Raw genomic sequence first — 27,934 nt, 5'->3', positions numbered from 1 at the left:
CGCCCCCCTGCATTCAATTGTTTATTTGGAAGTCAGGATAAAACTGTAACATTAACTGACTGTATTTTTTATATTTAAAAACACTAGTACTAAAATTTTCATAAATTACATCATGATGGAGCCGAAAAGTTTGGAAATTATATTTACAAAGTTAAATAATTATAACAATCCCGAAAATCTATATTTGAAGAAAGCAATAAGAATTCAAGTATTGTCTGGTTCGTCGAAGAAGACCGTAATAAGTAGCTAAGAGACAATCGTTTATAGAATCCGCCAAACGAAACTTATTTAAAAATCACGAAATAATCACGTCTTCATGTTTGTTGCATCTGGCGATTGGCGTTTGTCGATATACGATTGTCAACTTGGCTAATCCTCCTGGCCGGGGATATAGGCGAAAGGCGTCGGGTCAGCTATCCACAGCAGAGAAACATTTGCAGGAACTTCGCATGCATACACCGCCACTTTTGCCCCTTGTCAAACAGAGGTCTTCACAGTTGTATCGGCAATAGTGCTCCTTCTGAAGTGCTGGTACCCCTGGAACAATTTAAAATAACTGGTCATGATTTTATTTATTCTAATCGCGTTTTAGGTAGACAAATTTTTGTAGATTTGAAAATCCGGAAATACCGTTACAAACATCAGAACTTATAGTCGATTCGCCAAAAATGTGTTTACGAAAAACATCGCACGAATACGAGAGCGCAAGGCTATCGTGGAATTGAATACGAGAACCAAATATGAACTAATTAGATACCCATTTTTAAACTTATTTATTTGGATAGAAAACATGAATATCATCATGAAGGTCAACTGATAAGACAAGAATAATGGCCAACTATATTCGCGGCGAGTGATGATAATACCTATTATATCGACATCATGGCATGTAAAAACTTTTTGATGTCATGACTGCACTGTGACGTGAACATAAAATTACTTATAGTTATAGCCATCGCTTGAACCTGCATTTTGTCAATTTACTTGAAAACATAACATAAAAGAAGAAATAAGAGTATTACAAAACGAGTAAGTATGTACGTATCTAATTATAGGAAATAAACTCAATCAAACTACTCTACTGACACCGTGCAAAACTACAAATCTACTGACGCCGTGCAAAACGTACTACATACATTACGAGAATGCCGACCAAGCCAAGGCAGCGGTGTATCTGACGTGGCCAGAGGGCCTACTGCAAAACACAAAGTCGAATTTTCGTTATTTACCTCTTTATCACTCTTGCATATTCGAGCGATGCACTGTGTGGGCTTTCATTGACATAGAAACCAAAGGTGTATTTTCATTTTTTTATTGAATTAGGTTTTGCCCAGCATTGGTTATGGTAACAATCGATCGATCAACAAAATCGATTTTGGGATAATTTGGCATAAAAAGTGTCGAGTTCTGATTTTTCTCTAAAAAAATGTATGGAGCAAGATAATCAATTTATTTCAAAAACCGCAAAACAAACCGTAATATCCTCGCGGATGGTTACGAATTATTTGTGATTTTTTTTTATTGTTTCTATGGAAAAGTGGTAAAAACCGGAATTGGCATTATAAAGTTTTTATTTTTATTGAAAAGACCTAGCTTATCTTTTTTTTTTAATACTACGTCGGTGGCAAACAAGCATACGGCCCGCCTGATGGTAAGCAGTATCCGCAGCCTATGTACGCCTGCAACTCCAGAGGAGTTACATGCGTGTTGCCGACCCTAACCCCCTCCCACCCTCAATAACATGCATTCATTCATTCATTTTAATGCTAAACTATGCATTTCATAAACAATAGGAATTCTTATTCAAAAACAATGTATGGAGCGGGAACACTAAATCAATATAATTCAAGAACCGCAAGAAATGCCGTAATATTTTTGCAAATGGTATAACCACCAAGAATTATTTTTTTATGATTTTTTGGCATACTTCATTTTTGTATATTTGGCATGTCTGAAATTCATAGGTTAGCATAAAAATGCTCGAAAAACCAATTTCAATAAAATAATAATAAAAACTTAAAATTACAACTTTGGATTTTGCATCTTTTCCATAGAAACAATAAATGATGGAAAAGGCACCCGTTACGGATATAATATGAAGTATGCAAAAAAATTACAAATACTTAAATAATTCGTAGTATCTGCGAAGGATATTACGGTTTGTTTTGTGGTTTTTGAAATAAATGGATTTTTTGTTCCTGCTCCATACTTTAGGCCAAATTGTCCCATTCAACATTTATTTAAGATTTAAATTATTGAATAACAGTTTAATTGGTTCTATGAGTAATGCCGACGACTATTGGGCAGTTTTAAAACGTAAAAGTAAAAAATTAAAAAAGATTGAAGTAATCCCGCTGATTTTCGTATTTTAACGAAGTAATCATTTTAATATTACTGCAGTTGGCTAAAATATGTGTTTTTCATAAAAATTGCAATGTAAATGTTTTTTGCAATTGGCTATTTTTGCCCAGACATGCAAAGTCTCAAATTGCAAGTAAGTCCTAAGGAAAAAGTCATGGCCATACTTTTATTAGGCCGCCTTTACACCTGTAAGTTACTTTCGTAATATTTATGTAACTTACTTACGGTTGCATTTACACTTAAAATAAACTTACAGTAAAAAATGCTTACGTACATTTCGTGAGTTTAAACTTGCATAAATTATTACACGCCCATTTACATATGCTTACTAAATCAGTAATAAAAATGTCCACTCATAGTCGCCACCTACGTTGCTGGTTGCTGCATATTTAATTTTATACAATAAAAGGCGAAAGCAAAAGAATGCTGAAAGAAAATGCTGGGTAAAACCTTGGCTAGAAAAAAGAATGGCACGACATGCGTTTGAAAATCTTCTGAAGGAGTTGAGAATGGAATACCGAGCCCAAATTTTCAATTTTGTAAGAATGAATGTACAAGTTTCGAATATATTTTGGAAGAAGTTGCACCTATCATTAAAAAAAACGATACACATTTTCGACATGAAATTTCACCACCTGAGAGATCTGTAAGTTCTCAACTTATCAATTTAGTTCGATAAGTTGTGAGTCGCTTCCGTAAACAAACACGAACGTGTTTAGACTTGTAATTTCCCAATTTACGATAGTAGTAAAAAAATACAGTATGCTACTTACAACAAGTGTTTACACTTGAAAATTTATCGTAAGTCGCTTAAGTAACTTACAGGTGTAAAGGCGGCCTTACTTCAATTACTGGTTATGCAAATTATTGGTTTCCTCGCATTCGATATGAAAAGTAGAGTGTTAAACTATGGTGAAAGGCACAATTTCATCCCTCGGCAGTCTACTAGAAGGTACTATATAATATAACTAATAGCTCCCGTTTAGCCTATTGTGACGCATGCTCTAGGCCGGTATTTTTTTATATGGAGCAGCTGTCATGTAAAATGTTTGTAGGCTTTTTTTTGAAAGTATTGCATATTAATTGATTTAGAAATGTAGTATTTAAGTAATAGAAATGCAATAAAACATATTTATTAATTTTTTTATCAAGCCTTTTTTGTGATATAAGAGGAAAACGAGTAGATTAATCGCTTGATGGTAAGCAATTACCGTCGCCTATGGACACTCGCAATACAAGAGGCATTGTAAGTGCGTTGCTGGCCTTACGACGGGGGAGGCGATGGGCTGGTCATGTAAAGAATGAACGACAAGAAGTGGCCAAAAACAGCGTCCAGTAGGAATATGAAGGCAAGGAAAACCATTAGAAAGGTGGTCAGATGTTATTATTAAAATAGCAGGACAACAATGGATAGAAAAAGGCAAAATAAGAGATAAATGGAAGGAGTAGGAGGAGGCCTATTATCGAGAGAAATATTTAATACCCGAGACATAATTAATATATTTATTTGACAGTTAAATTTTATTAAGTTAATTTAATTACTTTTGATATGACATAATGTAAATAACGCATTCATATCCGTTAGTTCTCTTTTTTATAAGGTAGCGATGTTAAGGAATAAATAGCTTTTTATTTTATTTTATTCTTTATTTTAAAATGACAACATTAATGAAAACTTTTTTATTTCAATTATACGTGTAATAAATTACAAAATTAGATAGTTCAATAATACAATAATTAATTTTTGGTAACACTTAAGGAAAATTATGCTTTGTACAACTATTACTGGTAGAATATTACACTTGCCATGTTAAAGTAAATAACAACAAATTCAATGACGCATATGTGAATTATGCAAGTCATTAAGGTTATTATGAAGCTGGAATGATGGAACATTTCTAAGTGGCCAGTAATTTACACTCTAATGTAAGGAGTGCCTATGATAACAAAACTCTTAAATAGTTTGAAACGAGTTTTTTATTGAGTAATTCTTGTAAGCGAAGTAGGTACGATAATCTGTTCTCAAAAAATCTATGATATTGTCTCTTATAATAATAAAAAGTGTTAGCAATTACGAACGTTGCCAGCTCATCCTAAAGTAGGTACGTTTTTAACTTTTTACCGGAGAAGTTTTCATCATCATAATGGTGTCATGTTTTTATTATGTATGGAATAAATAACATAAAATAAAATTCCTAATTCGACCTAGGATCATATAACATTTATTTCTCCCACATTACTCCTTAGGATGTCAGAAATGCGTGGTTTCAATTTATTGGATTCTTGACGGGTACAGTGTAATATACATTGCATTTATTTTATACTTTCGCTGTTACATATCGACTATTTCCAATCACTATGAGCAATGTCAAATGAAGCGTCATAGGGATCATTCACCGCGAGTAATATAACATATTTCCGCAACATTGTCCGCGTAGCAGTTTTTAAACTGAATCTCATTTCTCCTTCCTTAGTACTGTTATATTAACTTTCAGTAAAAAAAGGGTATCGGGTCTTTGCCTGTTATCCAAGTATGTATATTCTTCTATTTTTATGAAGTCAAGTAACAACATACAAATATGATTATACCCTCCATTCACCAAAACATATATCGGGATTAGGTACGCTATTTACGAATTACATAAAGAACAATAATATGCCAATAATATTAGTACATACCTTGGAAGTATAGAAACACTAAAAACACCGCATAACAAATCTTCATCGCACGACTGTTTTTCATGACTACAGGCATGTATATAATTATTATCGTTCTAGTAAAAGAGAGAAACGTACCTACGAGTAATTATTTTCTTACCACTTAAGAATGAGCAAGATGCAAAATATTTTTGTAGGTAGGTGTACGTTGTTTATTTTCCAAAGGACGTAAGATTTAGATGATCATACGGAACATACGCTTTTCTAGATAACAATAGTATCACAATAAACCTGTTGTTAGTTCACGTGGTTCGATTATTAACGCATTAATGAAAAAAATCTTTAGCGAATCTAATTACGTGATAACATTTTTTATTTAATTTTCAACCTTAAAATGCAAGAAATATGACTCATCCTAGATCGTTAAGGTCTTGAATAACGTGAGTGTAGCTAGTGCCTATTAAAGTTAGAAGTAGTTTTTATAGCGTCATATTCTAACAGACGACACCGCTGAACTAGCACCGTTCTTAGTGTCCGTAAGGCCAGTCCTTAGATAATATATGTCATGTGTTTTACCCAAATTGCTCAGGACCAGATTCAGTGGAAGATTAACTATAATTCGAAGCCTAAACCCCTACAGAGGGTACCAGGATGATAAGAAGAGAAGGAAGAAAGTTCTGTTTTGACTTCCATGACATTTTATTCTAGTTTTGCGCCTATGTCACCGATAAGGCAGGTCAAATTATGTACTGTATATTTGTCAAACCATTATTAAGTAATTCAAACGGGACTTAATCGCGTCTTAAGATTAAAAAGAAATTTACCTCCGACGTCTCGGAGAAGACTGGCTAAAGTTGACATCAACATCTTCTAGCCGCGCGAGTTTTTCGAACTACCCGCACTTGGTCTTGTTTATTGACTTGAACATTTTGCGCACTAGGGATGAACGATATTCGATTTTTCGACTGTCGATATTCGTTCTCGTTTACATATACCAATGACTGGATTCCAAGTGGATGAGATACCCAAAACCTCGTCCCGATTGAAATTGCAATGTTTTTTTATTTCAATGGGTTCCCGCACTTTTCTGCTGTAGAAATGGCGATCCGTGGAAAGATTTTAGGGTTATGCAGCTCGATCCATTAAGCCCCGTTTGTATTAGTTAATAATGTATATTTGTCATTTAGAAATCCTCGTTTTTAAGTTTAGGTTAAGTTAAACTTGAAATTATGTGATATTGTAGAACCCAGAGGGCAATATGAACTTACATTTCGATGTCAAAATAATGTCATTTTGTTATCATTCACCCGTGCATTTCTTTCGTACTTATTCCTATATGTGATATTGGCACGAGCGAGATATATAAATTATATATTATACTGCGAATGAAAACAAAATTAGAGTTAGACCAAGATAAGTCTGCAATTTCATAGAAGATTGACGTTTAAAATAACACTTGCACTGCGTGTGCTATCAAAATCGTTGCAGACTTGTCTTAGTCTGACTTTATATAATTTTGACATCATGGTAAATGAAATACAGATTGTGATTGTGTGCTTGCAACCAGCCATCCGCCATGACACCTTCCAACGGAGTGTCGACTTACAGGTAGTTGGCAAACCACACATTTATTGTGTAAACGTCACAGCGTGGTTTAGTTTCTCTAAGAAATTTCTGACCTTAAAAACTCACGGATTTATCAGATTCATATATGGTTTAAGTCGGGTAGTCCTGGAATCGGAAAGTACACTTTGGCAATATACAGGGTTGTGCAAGCTGAATGGTCATACTGAGCAAATTTTAGTATGGGTCTAACCTTATAAAAAAAAATGCTGTTTTTGGCTAATCAGATGTTGATGTTTTCTATGGGAGAGACAAAGTTTTTTTCGTGTTTTCTCGGTTAGTTCCATAGTAAAAGTTGCTCGGTATCACCTATATACTCATTTTGCTTTTATCTACATGAAAAAACACTTCATACATATACGTGACTATATAGGGATCACGTAGGCTTATGCCACCCTCGTGAGAATTGTGACTTAGCATGTATAACATAAATCATAAAAAAATGCTTTAAAATCTCATCAAACACAATAATAATAAAGAGTCTCAATTAGTTATATCTTTTCTTTCATGTTGCCATGCAATTGCTGCCAATTTAGGTAATGCTTCTGATGTCCTTTAATTTTATATTCACTTGAAATGAGAAGGTGCTCACGCAGACCAAAGGTTTTTTTTCTATTTTTATAGATTGTGATGCTGTTACGTTAGCCCTGATTTTTTAAGAATATTTTCTTGGTTTTTATTTTTACTTATTATGATAGCATATTTAATACCTATGATATAATTTTAGTTAATGAATACTGAACAGGAAAAAGACCATAAGTCATATTAATCAAGACAGCCAATTTTTTAAATAACATTCCATTCCTGCCTGGCCAAACAATAATGTCACTAAAAAAATTAGCGCTTCGGGTATATACTTATGTTACACGTTTTAAAGTCTGGATCTGAATCCATCAAGATCTGAGGACTCATTTTCTCATAGAATACATTTTCATAACTGGACTTTATCAAAAATGTTTTTTAAAACATGTAAAAATCGCCATACATGAGATATGCGCCGATGGAGAGTTCGTTCTGGTCTCCATCAACAGTTTCACTTCACCACATAACACTTTTTTGAAAGAAAAATTTATAATGCTTGATTGGTCGATGAAAGTACAAAAAATAATGTTACTGTGGCAACATAATAACGTTACCATGGAGATACCATTGTTTTAGTAGTAATAGTTTAGAGTAACCATCGAGGAGAAGCATCTCATATGTTTGCCTATAATTAATAATCAAACGAACTTACCTGTGAAGTTTGATTACAATTATGCGAGTATCCAAATCCAAGACAACAAATATAATTTACTAGCAGCAGTACACGTTATCGTGCAGTCCAAGTCACACATTTTAGAGATTATAGTATTTAAAAAACAAGTTCGCGCTGTCCCTCTCACTCGCTACGCTGCGTTCCTGCTTCGACATCGCTCCTCCAGTACTCATTATTTCAGAGTTATTTTTGTGTTATTAACAGAGACTATTTTATTTTCATTTTTGGGGATGGGGGGCGGGTCTTTGTTGTCTTGGATTTGGATACTCGCATAATTGTAATCAAACTTCACAGGTAAGTTCGTTTGATTATTAATTATACTTCGTATCCAAATCCAAGACAACAAATATAATTTACTAGCAGATGTTCAGAGCTTTGTATTTAAATTCAAATCCTGAATGCGAAAATAAAATAAAATATCGATATCAAATCAGTATGTTACGAACATACTGATATTATTGATTTTGACTAAAGAGAACAACGTACCACCTAGAAGTTATTAATTTATATCCAATTTAAATAATTATTTATGTATCTACATAGTATAAATGTAAAATGTATGTATAGCATAATAAAATATTATAATGATAAGCGTCATGCATTAAGGAGTGAAATTGCTCTTGGTATTTCATTTCGTTAATATTAAAAAAGTAAAAAACTTTATTTGATTTCTCTGTAGTATATTGATAAAGTTGTATATATCTAAATATTCACAAGGTACAACTATTTTTATGTCATTTACAAGCCAGGACGCCATTAAGTGTAAATGTGTTTTCAAGCTTTAGTTGGCTCTAAATAAGTTTTAGATGGGCATTTTCTGTCTGTAACCATATAAACAAACCATTTTGTATAATTTAGAATTTACCAACCATTCTCTGGATGTAATTACAACGGAGACAAACAAGCATACGGCCCGCCTGATGGTAAACAATCACCGTAGCCTATGAATGCCCGCTACTGCAGAGGTATATTACATGCGCGTTATTGACCCTAAAATATAATCTAATTTTATGTTACGACACTTTAAAGTTAATTTTGAATACAGCAATCAATACTTTCCTCGGTAAATAGCCTTTGAGTGAGGTAGATAAAGGAGAATTTTCTTCATTGTAAAGCTACCATAAATATCAAGGCTATATGTAAGTACTTTAAAACTAAGTCTGGACAATTACTAGTAGAGTATCCTGTAGGTATTAAGTATTTGAAACTTATCACTTTGAAAATATAGATGGACTAATTTTAGTTATTACCACAGATCAAGAAATAGTAATATGATATTATTTATAACTATTATAAATAGCTAATCTCATCTGCTTATGCGTATCTGAACGTTGATGGCTACTACGCTAACAAGTGGCAAGGAACTTAGGTAGATTATGTGTTGAGTTATGATATATTTGTGAACAAAATATCTGGCATGACTTGTAACTTGTAATTTATTTTAAGGAGTAACATTTTTTAACGTTACGTACAATAAAACTGTACAGTGTGCATTGCGACGAAAAATGAAAACTATTTAAGCTTTCTTTTACAGCAAGACAATATGACAACCCGAGCATTTACATTTCAGACAATAATAATGTTATTGTTAAAGGATTTCAACCCTTTATTGCGATTATTAATCTAGCTACTTAGCGCAAGCGACTGCAACACGTGGCAGCATAACTCTAGTTGCATGGTTGCACAATTTACAGCACTTATTTCGCGTCGCGGGATAGTGCATCAACGGCGGTTCAGCTCTTGTTTGATGCGGCGATGTTCCCCTGAAGTTTGGAGCTGAGAATCCGTAAGTAAATTGTACCGGATTTATTACATTAGGCTCGTTGATATGGTATATTCTTGACAGCATATCAAAGCTGACGTTTGAAGTTATTAGGAGTATATAACAGCGTGATATGAGTACGAATCATAAATTTGGGTTAAAGGGTTTACAGATATATTTTTTCCTATATGTTGTTTACATACAGCATTTCTTTGTCTGTAAGGGCAATGAATGACATTGCGTACATTTTGTTTAAGGTATTTTAGGCCGCATTAACACCTATTAAATTACCTCAGCGTAACAAGAACCTCCTTTATATTTCATTATTTTTACAAGTCCTGTAAACTTTAGCTCAACCTTAAATATTTGTGCTCTTTAGTCCCTTATATTTACATGCGTAAAGCTACTTCCAATACTATCAAAGTCTTCAATCATTACATTGGCATCAACACTGTTATAGTAGAGCAACGTTATATATCTTTGACGATATCATTTTGAGATATGTATAATGACCGACTGTAGACCGAAGAGCGAAGTGACCGAAGAGCGTAGCGACCGAAGTGCGAAGCGACCGAAGAGCGAAGCGACCAAAAGGAGCAAAGCAACCGAAGAACCAAATGACCGAAGCATTATAACCTCGACACTTAAAATGAAGCACATATAGCCTCGACGCTGCGGAAATGGAGGCCTCGATACGATTATTGTGGAATTGTAGAGTACATATAACTTAAAGTGCGGCATATATCTTCGTCACTGCGACAGCTGCGACAGCGGACCCCTTGACACAATTATTGTGGAGTAATGATAGCATCCTCACTATGACGTGGGGCAAAATTAGCCTCAACACTACGACAGCAGAGCCCTCGACACAATGATTGTGGAGTAATGATAGCCTCCTCACTATTAAAGTGGGGTACATATAGCCTCGACGCTGTGAAAGCGGAGCCCTCGACACAATATTGTGGAGTAATGATAGCCTCTTCACTATTAAAGTGGGGCAAATATGGCTTCAACGCTGTGCAAGCGGAGCCCTCGACACAATGACTGTGGAGTAATGATAGCCTCTTCACTATTAAAGTGGGGCAAATATAGCTTCGACGCTGTGAAAGCGGAGGACTCGACACAATGGTTGTGGAGTTATGATAGCCTCATCACTATTAAAGTGGGACAAATATAGCTTCAACGCTGTTAAAGCGGAGCCCTCGACACAGTGATTGTGGAGTAATGATAGCCTCATCACTATTAAAGTGGGGCAAATATAGCTTCGACGCTGTTAAAGCGGAGCCCTCGACACAATGGTTGTGGAGTAATGATAGCCTCATCACTATTAAAGTGGGGCAAATATAGCTTCAACGCTGTTAAAGCGGAGCCCTCGACACAATGGTTGTGGAGTAATGATAGCCTCATCACTATTAAAGTGGGGCAAATATAGCTTCGACGCTGTTAAAGCGGAGCCCTCGACACAATGATTGTGGAGTAATGATAGCCTCATCACTATTAAAGTGGGGCAAATATAGCTTCAACGCTGTTAAAGCGGAGCCCTCGACACAATGATTGTGGAGTAATGATAGCCTCATCACTATTAAAGTGGGGCAAATATAGCTTCAACGCTGTTAAAGCGGAGCCCTCGACACAATGATTGTGGAGTAATGATAGCCTCATCACTATTAAAGTGGGGCAAATATAGCTTCGACGCTGTGAAAGCGGAGCCCTCGACACAATGGTTGTGGAGTAATGATAGCCTCTTCACTATTAAAGTGGGGCAAATATAGTACCATGTCGACATCTCATTTATAAGAAAATATTTATTTAATATGTGTTTTCATTTTGAACTATTAATTAATGTGCATTATAAAATTACATTAAAACTTTAATCAACACAGTTAATACCGATTTTCTGTTTGATGAATATCTTGTTGCACAGTAAACCTAAGCTTCTAAGTACTCACGGAAAGGAGAATTATTATTAGACGGAGTCCACAATATTACACAAATCAAGTATATCTTTCCATAATATATTTCATTTTAAAATTATAATATATTATGTTAATCAAAGCTGTCTAATAATAACAAAGCGGGTAACTAACTGATAATCAAATTTAGGAGGCGACCACATCGATTGGACCCAAGACTCGACGATACCGCGATGTCCGATTAAAGCCTACTACCTAATCTGTCATGATCCATACGATAGATTCACTATGGCCCTCATATGGGGCATGGGGCGCACGGTATCGGAGCACGCATAGCACGTCCCGTTTGTATACGTAGATTAATGGCATTAAACACTTTAAACTGTCACTCAGACTAAATAGTCTTCCAATGTCTTATAGATTGTGTATTGATTGACATTACTCCTGTATATTTATACCTATAGGTATCCTCATAAGACGCTCATTAAACTTGTTGGTACTGTGTATGTACATTTGCATAAAGACGCGTTTTGTTATCATTCATAGGCACTTATTACCAATCGGCAAGGATTACCATTGTTATCTGTTTTATTATATGGTAGGGTAGATCGGACATGGTAAAAGCCGCTTTCGTGAAACGATTACCTAGTATATATTAACTTTATTCAGATATGGTTTGTATATTTAATCTGTACGCGAAAGCATCTCGTAAAAAAAATTGTGAGTGAACATTGCATTTTATGCAATCATAAAATGAAATCTAAATAATATTATATTAGTAAATAATACTATAATAGTACGTATTACAATTATTTAAAGTTCAAATTGTAATCTATTTGTAGCCCCATACTTATTTTTTCCGTAATTTATTTATTCAAAAAAGAAGGTAGTTGTAGTAAGTGATTTCGTATGAACGTAAAAATTACTTACTTGATTTCTTAGGTATTAAGTTTATTACGCTAAACGAATATACCTACAATTTCAAATTGAAAGTTTAACTGCCATGTAAGTATGGCAAACGAGACTAGACTTGCCGAGCTGAATAAACATCAATTTTTCGTTCGAGGGTACGGCGGTCGGCAGTTCAAATAATGTTTTGATTCTATACTTCGTATTAATCGAAACACAATTAGGTACACATATTTAGAGGAACACTATTTTGGCGAAAATACGTGTGACTCGGACTAACACAAAAACATGTAATGAGTACTGGAGGAGCGATGTCGAAGCAGGAACGCAGCGTAGCGAGTGAGAGGGACAGCGCGAACTTGTTTTTTAAATACTATAATCTCTAAAATGTGTGACTTGGACTGCACGATAACGTGTACTGCTGCTAGTAAATTATATTTGTTGTCTTGGATTTGGATACGAAGTATAATATTTTAGGAGGGTCCTCATTTACTCATTCCGGTTTTTAAAAAATCTGTGAGTATTCTCGTCACGCGTCGCATTCTTAGCGTCGAGCTGAAAAGGATGCTCGAGCAACCTCGTGGGAAACTTAAAACTGTCTTGAAACACACAGCAGTGTAAATGACGATAAGGGACTGTCTTAAAGTGCAAGTCACAATTGAAGACAGCGAGAATCAGAGCCAGAAAAGCTCTGATGCGTGTTTCTGTAGCCTATGCTATGCTTCGGCCATGTTACTATTTTTTTCATTCACTACGTAACCGAGCAAAGCAAAAAATATTGAAATATATGTTTTGCTAGTAAAAGTTTTATGCTGCAATATATTTCTGGTATTTATGAAATGAAATAAATGAAATGAAAGCATTTATTTCGGACAAAAACATCCATATTATGTTAGTAATGACTTACGGCTAAGTGTGTTAGTAGAAAGTATAATTGCAATTTGGAATGGCATGCAGAGACATCCAGTGAATAAGGATAGGGCTGTCCATCCTCTCAGCAATCACCTTCAGGAGAGTGTTGGTTGTTACTGCCCCGAACACGCTCGCTACACACGACCAGTCTAGACTGACTGAGTCCTCCTGCTTAAGGTTATTTTACAGTTTCTTTTGTTGGGTTAAAAGCAAAGCAAACAAAACATTTCAGTGACCTTGTATAATGGGGCATATATTTAGTTTCGCGTTTTTTTTGTTTAATCTAGGTACACCCGTCATATCAAAAACTCGTCGACGATTGTTTCCTCACTCATAATTATTCAACCTAAGTAGGTATATAACAATTCAATAACTAGAACAGGAATTTCAACTTAAATGGTAGATTAAACGGAAATATTAATGCAATATTATTATGCTATATCCTATTTCCCATTTCCTTGATTATATGTCGATAATTTGAGTAATGTATTAACATAAGGACGAAAATAGTTTATTTTGCTCGGGGCAAGACAAACAGTTCCATACAAGTGTTTGTCATGCCCCGGTGATAATCTTAACCCAAGGTGGGTTAGTTAGTTTAAGGTGGTTCGCTTTCCATACAAAAAACAATTGGGTTTTATGAAGTCATTCCACACTATTATAAATTTGTGCGCATCTATATACTTTCGAATATTCGTTTGCGCTAAATTGGTAGAAAAACTTTGTTTCATACAGAAATCACGCAAAAAACGTTATATTTTGGTGTTACATTGATAAAAAATATAACGTTTTTGCGTTATTTCTGTATGAAACAAAGTTTTTCTATCTATTTAGCGCAAACTAATATTCGAAAGTAGATAGATGCGTAGACATTTATGTAGTAATAGTGTGTAAGGACTTCATAAAACGCAATTGTTTTTTGTATGAAAAGCAATCCACCTTAATTTATAAATAAATACCTACATCATTCAAGTATATTATATGGACAGTGGTAAATTCCCGACTCCTGTTTAAAACCGCAAAATAATATCACAAAAAATGTCTTAATATAGAATTTAACACTCATGATACTCAACGAATGAGTCACTTCCTGTAGGAGTGAGGTAAAGTCCCCTATCGGAGCTCGCCTCTATAAAATCACACAGCAGAATGTCCCTAGCTTTAGTAATACATTGTCAAAATGGAAGTTAAGTTGTTTGTGTTCCTAATGTTTGTGTTCCTGGGTGTAGTGAAAGCCGCTGTTGTTATAAATGAATTTGAAGACGGTAAGTTTCTATCTGTAGACTAAATAAAAGGAAATCCCAAGTCCCTACAAGTTTATCGTACATTGTGCAACGAGGAAGTCTAGTAAAATTTTGGAAACGAGGTAGTTAAAAACCCGAGTGCAATATTCTTACCCCCGGAGTTACACATAATGTATTACATCACACCTGTAAAGACAAAACTAAATATTAGGTTATTCTTAGATACGATGACATACCAAACATTTGTCCGCCATTGTCATTTCTTGACAGGCACAGACCTATTCAGCATTCAGCCACGACTACGAAATTATGTAAAAAATTGTATTTTAAACGGCTATTAAATTAATTAAATTAAATATTTGTAAACATAATCAAAAATATTAAATTATAAACGTTAGAATTTTAAAAGTAAAACTCAATACGCTTCTTGGTTTGTATTAGTGACATATTTAAAAAAAAAGCTATTACTTCCTAGGGAGCTATACTTTTTTTTCACAAGCCATAACTCCTGCGAGAACAGTATAGGCCTTTGTCTTTCAGTAAACCTGCTCTTATTTCATAGATCTTTTTCAAGCAAGTGTGATGAAAATAAATCATTCAATTTGTGTAGCATATATAACCCTGGCAATAAGGAAAATCAATGATTGATTGAAATGAGATAAGTAATTTTGGACTCCAAATACGACGGAAGTTTTACTCTTCGAAGGCCGCAAAAATATGTGACACCTTCTTGGAGGGCTCTAAAAATAATACCGTGTCAAATATTTTTGCGGCCTTCCTTACGTAACATATTATTGCCGGTGACTGTACAACATCGACACAAACACAATTTTACGCCAGGTAATGATGTCAACCATTTGCGATGTAAGGTCACGGTTACGTGCATTTATTTAGTTCCGCGATTTTTTTTTGTTTAATATATAAACCCGTCATATCAAAAACCCGTTGACGAGATGCCAGTCAACGAATATTAAAATGCCTTTCTGATTATATAGCAATTTTCATTACGGTTCATTAGAAAGCATTTTTGTGGTATCCAACTTTGGCCATGATTGTTAAATAAAATTGATATTTTTAGCCAAAAAAACGCACCTGTCTTTTAAATACATAAATAAATAGAAAAAGATATTGAATTTGATTTTAAATATTTTTTCTAGATCCCAACTATGATTAAACTGGTCTCGGACAGTATACTTCCTTCTATATTACATTACTAACGTCAATTCCAGTTAACGAAAACAGCTTAGAAGGTGGTTGCAACAACGGAGCATGCGACCAGCTGTGTCGGCGACTCGGCTTCACGGGGGGCGTCTGTGTAGGCGGCAGATGCAAATGCGACAACTTTTCTCCACTAATAGGTAAGGGGTTTTCACAATCATTATGTATACCCAGTTGTTTAATAAAGTTATTTTCTACGAATGATAACCCTAGTTAATAGGTATTTATATCAATGTTAATTCCAGATAACGAATACACTTTGGAGGGCGGTTGCAACAACCGAGCATGCGACCAGCTGTGTCGGCGACTCGGCTTCACAGGGGGCGTCTGTGTAGGCGACAGATGCAAGTGCGACAACTTTTCTCCATTAATAGGTAAGGTTATTTCACAATCATTCTGTATACTGTGTTGTTTAATAAAGTTATTTTCTACAAATGATAAGCCTAGTTTATTGCTATAAATGGGTATTATATCAATGTTAATTCCAGATAACGAATACACCTTGAAGGGCGGTTGCAACAATCGAGCATGCGACCAGCTGTGTCGGCGACTCGGCTTCACAGGGGGCGTCTGTGTAGGCGACAGATGCAAGTGCGATAACTTTTCTCCACTAATAGGTAAGGTTATTTCACAATCATTCTGTATACTGTGTTGTTTAATAAAGTTATTTTCTACAAATGATAAGCCTAGTTGATTGCTATAAATAGGTATTCTATCAATGTTAATTCCAGATAACGAATACACATTGGAGGGCGGTTGCAACAACCGAGCATGCGACCAACTGTGTCGGCGACTCGGCTTCACAGGGGGCGTCTGTGTAGGCGATAGATGCAAGTGCGATAACTTTTCTCCACTAATAGGTAAGATTATTTCACAATCCTTATGTATAATGTGTTGTTTAATAAAGTTATTTTCTACAAATGATAAGCCTAGTTAATTGCTATAAATAGATAGTATCAATGGTAATTCCAGGTAACGAATACACATTGGAGGGCGGTTGCAACAACCGAGCATGCGATCAGCTATGTCGGCGACTCGGCTTCACAGGGGGCGTCTGTGTAGGCGACAGATGCAAGTGCGATAACTTTTCTCCACTAATAGGTAAGATTATTTCACAATCATTCTGTATACTGTGTTGTTTAATAAAGTTATTTTCTACAAATGATTAAGCCTAGTTAATTGCTATAAATAGGTATTATATCAATGTTAATTCCAGATAACGAATACACATTGGAGGGCGGTTGCAACAACCGAGCATGCGACCAGCTGTGTCGGCGACTCGGCTTCACAGGGGGCGTCTGTGTAGGCGACAGATGCAAGTGCGATAATTTTTCTCCACTAATAGGTAAGATTATGTCACAATCATTCTGTATACTGTGTTGTTTAATAAAGTTATTTTCTACAAATGATAAGCCTAGTTAATAGGGTTGTTTCCAATTTTTTGAAACGCTCGTATTACGTTCTATATTAACTAAAAGTTGCCCTAAAATTCAACTTTTTTACTAAAAACGGCTTTAAATATGTTAAATTAACAAAATATATTTTGACAGATGCTTTCGCGCCCAAAACGCTCTTTGAAAATTGTGTGACGTCACAGTTTACGGTTTGACACATAACTATTACACACGTAGAAGATACGAACTGTCAACTGACATTTGTCATTTGTTGTTTATCGCCTAACTATCAACAGTGTCAATCCGAGAGTTGTGACGTCATCAGAATCTTCAATGACGTTTCGAGTTTGGTCACGTGACGTGTGCCAAAAGATATTTTAAATTCAATATTTACAAAAATATGCTCATTACAGGTCCCCTTAAAGTAGTTTAACATGTTCTTATAATCCAAAAGAATTTATTGGGATACAATTCTGCCCTAAGACTTGTTGATGGAAACAACCCTATTGCTATAAATAGGTATTATATCAATGTTAATTCCAGATAACGAATACACATTGGAGGGCGGTTGCAACAACCGAGCATGCGATCAGCTGTGTCGGCGACTCGGCTTCACAGGGGGCGTCTGTGTAGGCGACAGATGCAAGTGCGATAACTTTTCTCCACTAATAGGTAAGATTATTTCACAATCATTCTGTATACTGTGTTGTTTAATAAAGTTATTTTTTACGAATGATAATCTTAGTTAATTGCTATAAATAGGTATTTATATCACTGTTCATTCCAGATAACGAATACACCTTGGAGGGTGGTTGCAACAATTTAGCATGCGACCGTCTGTGTCGACGACTCGGCTTCACAAGAGGCGTCTGTGTAGGCGGCAGATGCAAGTGCGACATCTTTTCTCCACAAATAGGTAAGATTATTTAACAATCATTATGTATACCTAGTTGTTTCATTAAGTTTTTTTCTATGCATAATGTTTAGTTAATTGCTATAATTAGGTATCATATCAATGTTAGCTCCAGATAACGAATACACCTTGGAGGGCGGTTGCAACAACCGAGCATGCGACCAGCTGTGTCGGCGACTTGGCTTCACAGGGGGCGTCTGTGTAGGCGACAGATGCAAGTGCGACAACTTTTTTCCACTGATAGGTACGTGAAGCAAGTTTTTATAAATATATACATATTTGGATATCAATTTACAACGTCAGAGTTTTATATTAATTTTGTACCAAAATACTCTTTAAAAGATCTATTTTTTTTAAATTAAGTTGGTATTTAATTAATACTTTTCCGAATCCTACATTTTGAGATTTATATATCAATCGACACTTTCTAAAAACAGAAACACTAGAGAGTTGCAATAACAGAGCATGCGATAAGTTGTGTCGGGCTCTCGGCTTCGCAGGGGGCGTTTCTTGCGGCGATAGGTGCAAATACAACATTATACTGGCATTAAAAGGTATAATCTATTGTTATGTATACCCTTATCTAACTAGTAGTTACTTTATGCCACCGTACGCGGTGGGATAAAGTAACAACTTTGATTATACCTTTTGTTTTTAAATTTGATAATGATGGATCACTATCAAATTTTACCAGAGATTTTTATTTTCTCGTAACCATTGTGTAGTAACGTGTAGTTTATTTATTTTGTGTTAGGTACCCATCATAACAATCAAGTAACGTTTAAACTGATGGGTATCTGATATTTTGATATGAAATATGTTTATATTAACGACTAGGTATTTGATGTACTTACGACCTCTATTTTGTTTTCATTTTTAACTTTACAGATAATTCTGTGACTAAACTTGAAGCAGTCGGTGGTTGCAGTCAACAAACCTGCAGTTATGCATGTCATAATTTGGGATACAAACATGGCATTTGTATTTTCGGAAAAAAATGTATTTGCTACAATGTAGTACACAATAAACGTAAGAAAGAAAATCTGCTTCTAAAATTTATCTATCTTTCTGAATCATGAAGCTAAATAGTGAAAAAGGCAGGTTGTTATGTATAAAATTGTCCCTCTTTACCATAGTTATTATATGTATTTAAATTATATTCATCGCTTGTTTCGTATGTTATTTAATATGTTGCTAGTTTGCTTTAGTTCCATATACGTTTATTTTTTATTCACTCTAAGTATATGATATACCTACCATACCTAGTTGGTTACTAAATTCTGTTACTGCTATAATCTTTATCTACGTAAAATATACGAACGAAAGTTAAATAAACTATATATACACAGGCCCTCAAACGACGAGGCCAGTCATCAATAGCGGAACGCACGATTGTCATGTCTAATTCCGTCACTGTCTTAACTATGGCCCACTTGAGGGAGTCAAGATTTGTGTGGAGTTTAGCACAGGCTTTCTCCTCAGTAATTTTGTTCCTTCGAAACCAGGCTTGAGTTGTTTTTGCCTTATGTGCAGGAGCTGAGTCCTGTTGAAAGACCCATGGCTGGTTTTGAAATAGGGTGTGGCTTACGGGCTTCACTATTGGTTCGAGAACGGTTTCCTGGTAAACTTTGGCCCCAGTTTTCACACCTTTTTCACAGAAATGAACCTGTGTTAGCCCTGAGTATGACACAGCCAGCCAAATCATTACATAAGAGGGATGATGGCCTCGTTGCACTCTTGGAACAGCCGCAATCGCTTCTTGACTGTTTTTTGTATACACTCTGTCATTCTGGCGGTTACAACATTCTTCAATGGTAAATTTTTTTTTCATCTGTAAATAGTATTTTTCGGTGGCAATTTTGTGCATACCGCTTCAATAGCACGCGACTTCTCTCTAGCCTCATAGTCTTTAATCGTCCATTAAGCAAATGTCCTTTTTGTCTGCGGTAAGCGTGTAGTCCAAGGTCTTCATTGATAACTACTTTTTTTAGGGACCTTCTCTTCACAGACATCTGTATTGCCAACAATTTTTGCTTCCGGACGGGGTTTCTTGCAATTCTCGCCTTCACTGCCTTTATTAGAGCTGGGATCCAAACGGTACGTGGTCTTCCAGACCTCTTGCGGTCATCGAAGCTCGAGTACTATTGTACCTATTAATTGTGCGATAAACAAATTGTTTGTTGATTTTTAGGTTTTCAAGCAACTTCAAAATCATGTTTGGCGGATGCCCACATTTGTGCAACGCAATTACTGCGATACGATTCTCTTTTAGGCCCTAATTTATTATAGATACAACGAGATAAGCGTTATGAGTGGTATATAATTATAGCTCACAAATCCACCACATTATGTCAATATTTATTTTTACGGCAGCATTTGTTTTAACGGAAATAAAGAGGTTGCAAATCGAGTAACAGAACGTAGTAACCAACTATTTAGGTATTGATATTGTTGATTAAAAGTTAAAACACAGTTATTAACCTGAATCAAAATTTTAAATTTCAGATAACCTTGAAAGATTGGCTTGTAATGAGTCGTCATGTTACAACTTGTGTCGGCGAAAGGGCTACCTCTTTGGCGTTTGTGTAAACGGCAAGTGCGAATGCAGTAAGTTCACAAACAAACTCACATACGATGAAATAGAAATCGTCAATGGTGAAAATGAAGATCTTGTAGACTATCAAACAAAAGTATCGTAAAAATGCTTTATCGCTGTATGATGATTAACCTATTTGTGTTTTGCATTATAATGCAAATACATTTAGATTATCGTTGTACATTTTTGCCCTTGAAGTTTTTGTGGAAATAATATAATACTAGATAACCTTATTGTGTCTTATTGAATGAAGAAACTCCTAAAGTAGCTACAATAGGTACATGCAATAAATATGCGACGTAAAATTAACCCCAATGACCAAATTTTTTAAGCATCATGTATTATACTCCCTACGGCCGGATTCAAACTTTAAGATACATCAAAATAAATATTAGGTCTAGATACAATATGAATCGATGTCAGTGTCAAAAGTGACGTTTTTGTTTGAAGAAACTTCACTTTTAATTCACACATCCGATCTATAACTTATCTAGACCTAATATTTGACGTACCTATCTTCATAATAAACTTTCTAGTGATTATTTATTCTTTTATTTTTGAAACTCACTTATGCTATTTGATAAGTAACGATAATAAAACTTTTGATACTAGTCTATCACTGTTTAACAGAGCATTTACCTAGGAGTATATTGGTTTTGTTTTATGCGTACTTAATGATTTACTGGTTTTATTTAAAAAGTTATGACACACTGATAATTTACTGTCTTTTGTAGTTAGTTTTTTTTCGGTCGTTCTAGTAATTTGTGAGTATTTATCTTGTAATAATTTAACAACAAAGTATAATATAGGTATAATATCAACCTTGCTTAGCAGTATATTTCATAATGAAAATAATTTGTTACATTTAGATTCCATATTTTGATTAGGACAACTAAACTTACTAGTAAGGGTAAATGCTTCCAGTATTAACCCGATGTAGACCGGTGCTAGAAAAAAAAATCAAACGGAAAATGTTATCATTGTCAATTTAACACACACGCAGCAATCGTTATTAGTATTACGTATAGAACTAAAATGAATTTAAAACGTATTAGCATTAGTGATAACATTTGCATGTTCAATAGTACGAGTACCTGATAAAAACTGAAGGTTATAACAATATAGCAATGTTTACAATCGTTCAGACGAAGATAATAGAATTTCTATCTAATCTAGATAAGAAGACAATGCAACTTACTTAAATTTCACTAGTGCCAGAGTCCCCATGATTGCAGCTGGAGTCATGACACAGAGATTATTGTTTACTTGCGTCATATTCTGACACTTCATAGCTATTAAGTGGCCACCAGTATCAACAGTTCCCGCAAACAGCTGCCAGGCTCTCTTATGGTGGCACGCGTTGTCAAAGATCCCGCAGCCAGGCTGCCTGTCCCCTCCGTTGGGGAAGAAATCCAATGTCCCAATGGGTTCACCGATGCCATAAGCTGTACTACCGAGCGCTCCGTTGCCATTGGTGTGAATCACTTCGACTAACTGCGCATCGGTAGCTCTAAGACGTAGTGATTCAGCACCCCAACGGTCACCAGCGGGGTCGAGAGCTAAAACATTTAGTTTGCAGTATAACTTTGGAGTTGACGTCATACTAGCAAATGGCAGTATGCAAAAAGGCAGGTGTTTGACCAGCGGCAATAAGCAAGAGACAATTTTTTTTCCGCGGGTGAATGTTTGAAAAAAATACTCGCCCGCAGAGTGAACTTTCATTAATCAACAATGTCTTTATAATTTTTTGTTCAAACGGGACCTACATTTCTTACGCGAGATAATAGTTATTTGTACAACAAGAGAGTAAAGTTTGATATTTCTTCGAGTGCTTAATTGAGTCCCGGCAAGCAAAAGATTCTATAACAATTTAATTTAGAATCTTGAGCGTAGTAAGGGACTCAAAAGCGCACGAGATGTATATAACTTAGATCTCGTGTTGGACACAAAACTTTTCACATCAGCAGTGAGAACATATTGGGAAGGTAAAAATACAACCTGAAAAATTTTAATTCTTCTTCATCACTATATCACACATGTTTTCTTAAGGTAATCTAACAATTAGCTTTAATCACTGCCATAAAACATAATGAATTGACAGTTCAATCGACGACTTTTTTTGTTCAAAAAATCTTTGTAAGATAAGGTCCGAATTGCGGATACTACTATTTTTCAACTATAAGTAGAGATCGTTAAAAGTAGAATTATTTATTTTGCGTAATAATCTTTGCATTTTTTTAAGTTTATTGTTTTAATTGTAAAATTAAATACTTATAATATGGAGTTTTTTTTATCAAATGTTTTTTTTTTCAATGAATTATTATTACGAATGATACTCGTAGGGTGATTTGGAACGATGCGGTCTGAGTAATTTCGGGGGTCTATAATAAACCGTCAATATACTGTTGAATTAAGTTTGAACTTTACTTTGTCTCTTTCTTTTTGCTAATGACGTGAAAGGGACAAAGAGTATAGAATCCAAATATTTCGAACTTGTATTAGGCCCCACACGTAGAAATGACATTCGAATATAAAGGTCACTTAAATTTTGTCTCACTCAATGAGCAAAATACTCACTGTTTTTAGCAGAAAATTACCCTTGTTCGAGCTACTGAGTTAAAAATTAGTTGCTCGCGTTTTAGCCGTCAGTGGACAGGCTTTATTTGGAGTTCGAACAATAAGCTTATGCTCAGGTATATGGAACAAGATAAACTTGTAAAAAGTAACTTATACACGCAAGTTAAAAGAAACAGGTGTACAAAATACTTAATTAGTGAGCTTTTTAGCTAAAACGAATTAGATGGTTTTATCGATTGGGCGAAGCATAATTTGGTTTGTGTCAAAAGTTTAAAACAGTCAACAAAAAGTTAGGCGGTATTTTAATTGCCTCACACCGAAAGTAGGTAAATATCACTACAAATAACTAATTACAGCTTCTTTTCTAAATTGTAAAAAAGGAAAACTGATTACTGATGACTGATTAGTATCGTAGTGTGGTAGAGAATGCCTCATGGTATTAAGTCCGCCTTTTGTGCTATAAGGTTCTCTTTTGTGCAATAAAGGTTAAATAAATAAATATACCTGTTATTTTCGCGGCACGAGCAATGCTGTTGCGACTCGCGATGCCTACAATGTGAACTCCCAGATCGAAGCCGATGAGATGAAGGCGATTTCGGTTCAACTTTGCCGCTGACATCATATTTTCTATGAAGCTTCTTATTTCGTGTGAGACACAGGGAACAAAGCTCACGGCGTCTTCATAGGGTACAAAAGATAGGAATGACCAGTCAATTAAAATGACGACCATTTGTTTGTCTGCTGTAATAAGGGCTGTAACAAAATATCAATGATTTTCCTAACATAATTAAAATATTCAATTCAAATAAAATATTATGAAACGAAATAAGCACCTTAGTACACATTAAATTATAATAAAGTTAGTTGTATGAGGCATATTTGCATCAAAAGTTGTCAGCATGCGACGCCTTTATTGTTTGAATTTCATTATTGTAATTATGTACCTACCTAAACGTAGTTTTTACACACTTTTTAGCATTTTGCATATATGTGTGCTTCAAATCTAGTTACTTAAATGTGAACCACTATCTGATATCTGATTCAGTTAATAAATATTTGGAGTACTTCCGTAATGTCGATAACAATGCAATAATAAGCTGACATGGAGCTGATCTGAGTATACAGTCGGAAGGTAGCCAATGGGACTTGTCGATGGAAAAACACAAATACATCGAGTTTAGGCTCATCAGCTATCTGACTCTAAGCAATTGAGAAGTAAGTACATTTGAGTTAGCAATAAGTGTACCTATGCCAAAAAATAACAAGTGTTTGTTTAAATACCACTTCTAGGGCAAACAACCATAGACTTCGAGTGATTTTATCGCCTTAGACTATGGACGGCGGCAAATCCAAGACATACTAAACGCGAATTTATTATTTTTATTATCTGCCGGTCAGCGGATCTACCAATATAATTTCTCTAGTAGGTAGAAGCTGCTACCTATAATCAAATTGAAGAAATTACGGCTCTGATACAAAAATCTTTGAACCACAGTTTCAAATCAAAAATAAAAACTGGTCAAGCGTGAGTTGTAAAAATACCAATAATAATATACCCAAGTAGCACACTGGGTGGGAAAGTAGAAACAAAAAACGTTCTTAAGCAACTACAAGTGACAGGACAGGATTAACTCATACAATTTTGAGTTGTGTTCAAAGCTATAAGTTTTATCGAACACTGTTAAACCACTCATTTAGGACATAAGATAAGCTGCAAAATTCACTAATGTGCTGCTTGGGTACTTTATCCCATGTCACACATAATATAGAAGAAATAAAATGCAAGTATAAAAACGTATTGCAAAATATAATGATGTAGGCAATAGTACATTATGATACAAGTGTGCTAAGTTGGTCATCACACACGAGGCGATATTGTGGGCGCGAGCTGTAAGCAAGCGCGCAATAAGAAAGCCGATGGATGTGGGTAATAACCAATGCACACGCGTTTCATACGACGTTTTTCAACACACTTGCGAGGAAAAAACAAAACTTATAAATTAGTTTTTTTTTTGTCAAAACAGTAAGTACAATTTTCAAAATGGTGGCTTATCGTTTTAACATCGAATAATTGGACCAAAGCGTGCTGGGCTTGTAGGCACTTATTCGCCAGTTCATTGAAGTAAGCTACCAACACGTTTTCCAAGAAAGACTGGGCGTTTGTGCTAATTTTCCATTGAATAAAAGTTTTATATGCCGCCAATTATTTTTCACCCGATTTTGATGGTAGAAGGCTATCGTTCTCGGCTCTTGCCTCTATTAGTATTACTGGCAGCGTCAATGTTATGTGTTCTTCATTTTCAATGCTTGAAAATGACATTTTAGTCAATATATTTAAACTAAAAACATGCAAAACTATTCCAAAATTATGACAAATACGGAAAATGGGTGGCGCGTAATTTTTTTTACGCACGATTCCAATGCGCGCGCAAGGCAAAAGCGCGAACGAAATCGACAAACAGCCAATTGAAAAAATGTAAAAAGCTGTATATATCCAGTATGTATATCGTTATTGTCAATAAATATAAAAAAATTACTTAAAAGCTAATATTTTCGTATTTCTATTCGACGGATGGAGATCAAATCGATAAAATGTTATGTTTAATCATTATTGTAATTTACGAGATAATTTAATCTATAAATTATGTTTGGTGTGATAAAACCTCTTTAAACTAACATTTGAAACCTAATAAGTAGTTGGTTTAAAAAAAATTATATTACTCGACAAAATTAAGAAGGCTCCGTTTCCATGCATATCATTAGCAATCAGTTACTTTCTTAACTCAGTCGGATAATATAATGAAAAAGCACGAGTGTTATAATATACTGAAAAAGCACGCGTGTTTAATATCTAGGATTATGAGCCAAAAATCGGTGGAATAAAAACGTCGTTTTGAGCAAGTGTGTTGAAAATCAATTAATGGTACTTACAATGTTTAAGGGTGTTTCCAAACTCAGTGTAGATGCCACTTTCCCGACCGTGCACTACAATGGCTACGTATTCGTTCCCTGTGAGGTCAAGGGCAGCAATACCAGATTCAGAGTTTTCTACTACTTTCATACCAATACCTCCAACTGCATGTTGCCTAAAAAGTGGAACTTAAAGTAGTTGGTAATAAAAATAGTTTCTCATATTTATCAACTGCCTAAGTTTTTCAAAATTAAAGTTTCATAACATCAAGCGATAGGAAAAAAGCAGTAGACACTAAATAATTCAATTATTTCTACATTTCTACCAAAAGGGCGATATAGCTTCCTACTTATTTCCATTGAGAAACAATCTCGTTAATGGCTCATGTTCATGTGGCTATCATTGATAGTAATTATTAAGCTTTATCTTCTTTATAGATATTTCAATATTTTTTATTCACCCGTTTTAAAGTTTACAGATAAGAGGACACCATAATATTGAACTTTGAAAGAAAGCGATTATATGTAGAACCCTTAGTTAGAGTTGTTTTTAAAATAACGCACGTTGATAATCAGTAATGTTTGTTTTATATTTGCATAGCGTTCGGCACTCAAAGGAGTGTTCGTCTGTCTACATTATGACTAATTTCCAATATCGGACAATATCGAGATAATGAATATAAAATGATAATAAAAAGTTATTATTTAAGGCCCAATAAAATCGTTGTACCAATTGTGGAAGTGATAAAAATATTGCAAACTTCAAGGTAAAAGAAGTGCCAGGTGAAGAAGAATATTTTGCTTGAGAATCTGTGTCGAAATTTCCAGAAAAGCACTACCAGGTCACTTTTCAGAGTTGCTGTGTCAGAGGTATGAAATAGCTATAATGACTGTAACTGCGATAGCAGACGGCACATGAAGAACATTTTACTATTTGCAACAATCACGTTCATGCAAACAGTAACTTACCACGAAGTTAGATGATAACTGACGAAATTCCGAACACTTATATCGTCGCACGATATTGGTTTCACTGCGGTGCTCTTGCATATGGAAACTGTATTGAAAATGTATTTTTTAAACTGTGAAACTATACAATAATTATAAAGTCTATTGGGCTCTTTTCACGCATAATCTGATTTTTAATCTAATAAAACCAACATAATTTATTTTGAATTAGCCAAAATAATTCAAAATGCGAGAATAGTTACTGAGTGGGACACATGGCACACCATAGATGGTGCAGGTCGGGGTGCAGGCAGACCGAAAAGGAGATGGCGGAACGACTTGGACGTATTCTACCCGGAATGGTGGGAACATACCAACAGGGTCGAGTGGAAGAAACGAGAGGAGACCTTTGCGCCGGAGTGAGACATTAAAGTAGGCTTATAAATAATATTAAAAATTCAAAATGAATTATTTTGATTCAATTAGATAAATTCTTTAAATAAATAAAAATTCATGTTAAGAAATCGGCCAAAAATCAAATAAGATTGATATTTTACAGATAAATATTCTCGTATAATCAGAATTCTTGTCAATTTACATAGGCTGGCTCAATTTAGAATGCCTCGGAACGTGCATCTTTCTTTGCGCAATACTTACAACAACAGGTAGCCACTATGAAAATCACTTGCCGCCACATGATTTTAGACTTCATTAGATTGCCTATAACACATATCGCATAAA

General features: G+C 34.9%; 2 protein-coding genes across 3 annotated transcripts; one reads left to right on the top strand and one right to left on the bottom strand.

Annotated features, from left to right (window-relative positions):
* Positions 1–7: 7 nt before the first annotated feature.
* LOC133517079 (lipase member I-like) lies at positions 8–27,934 on the bottom strand. 2 transcript variants are annotated; one of them, XM_061850226.1, is made up of 7 exons: positions 27,851–27,934; positions 27,215–27,302; positions 26,267–26,421; positions 23,840–24,088; positions 21,957–22,317; positions 21,661–21,705; positions 8–537 (listed from the first exon to the last, which is right to left on the bottom strand). In XM_061850226.1, coding segments are annotated over exons 1-7 (954 nt in total). In that variant the 5' UTR covers positions 27,906–27,934; the 3' UTR covers positions 8–536. The 2 variants fall into 2 exon arrangements, with proteins under 2 accessions (XP_061706210.1, XP_061706209.1); XM_061850225.1 differs by lacking the exon at positions 8–537 and having other exon boundaries at positions 21,571–21,705.
* LOC133517078 (tenascin-like) lies at positions 14,208–20,988 on the top strand. Its single transcript, XM_061850224.1, has 12 exons — positions 14,208–14,658; positions 15,867–15,995; positions 16,101–16,229; positions 16,344–16,472; positions 16,587–16,715; positions 16,828–16,956; positions 17,072–17,200; positions 17,793–17,921; positions 18,037–18,165; positions 18,272–18,406; positions 19,051–19,191; positions 20,668–20,988. Exons 1-12 carry the CDS (start codon positions 14,574–14,576, stop codon positions 20,859–20,861), a joined length of 1,587 nt encoding a protein of 528 aa, XP_061706208.1. The 5' UTR covers positions 14,208–14,573; the 3' UTR covers positions 20,862–20,988.

The sequence above is a fragment of the Cydia pomonella genome, chromosome 4, assembly GCF_033807575.1.
Source record: "Cydia pomonella isolate Wapato2018A chromosome 4, ilCydPomo1, whole genome shotgun sequence".
NCBI lineage: Eukaryota > Metazoa > Arthropoda > Insecta > Lepidoptera > Tortricidae > Cydia > Cydia pomonella.
Note: the sequence above shows the minus strand (reverse complement) of the source record. Positions and strands in the feature narration are given on the sequence as shown.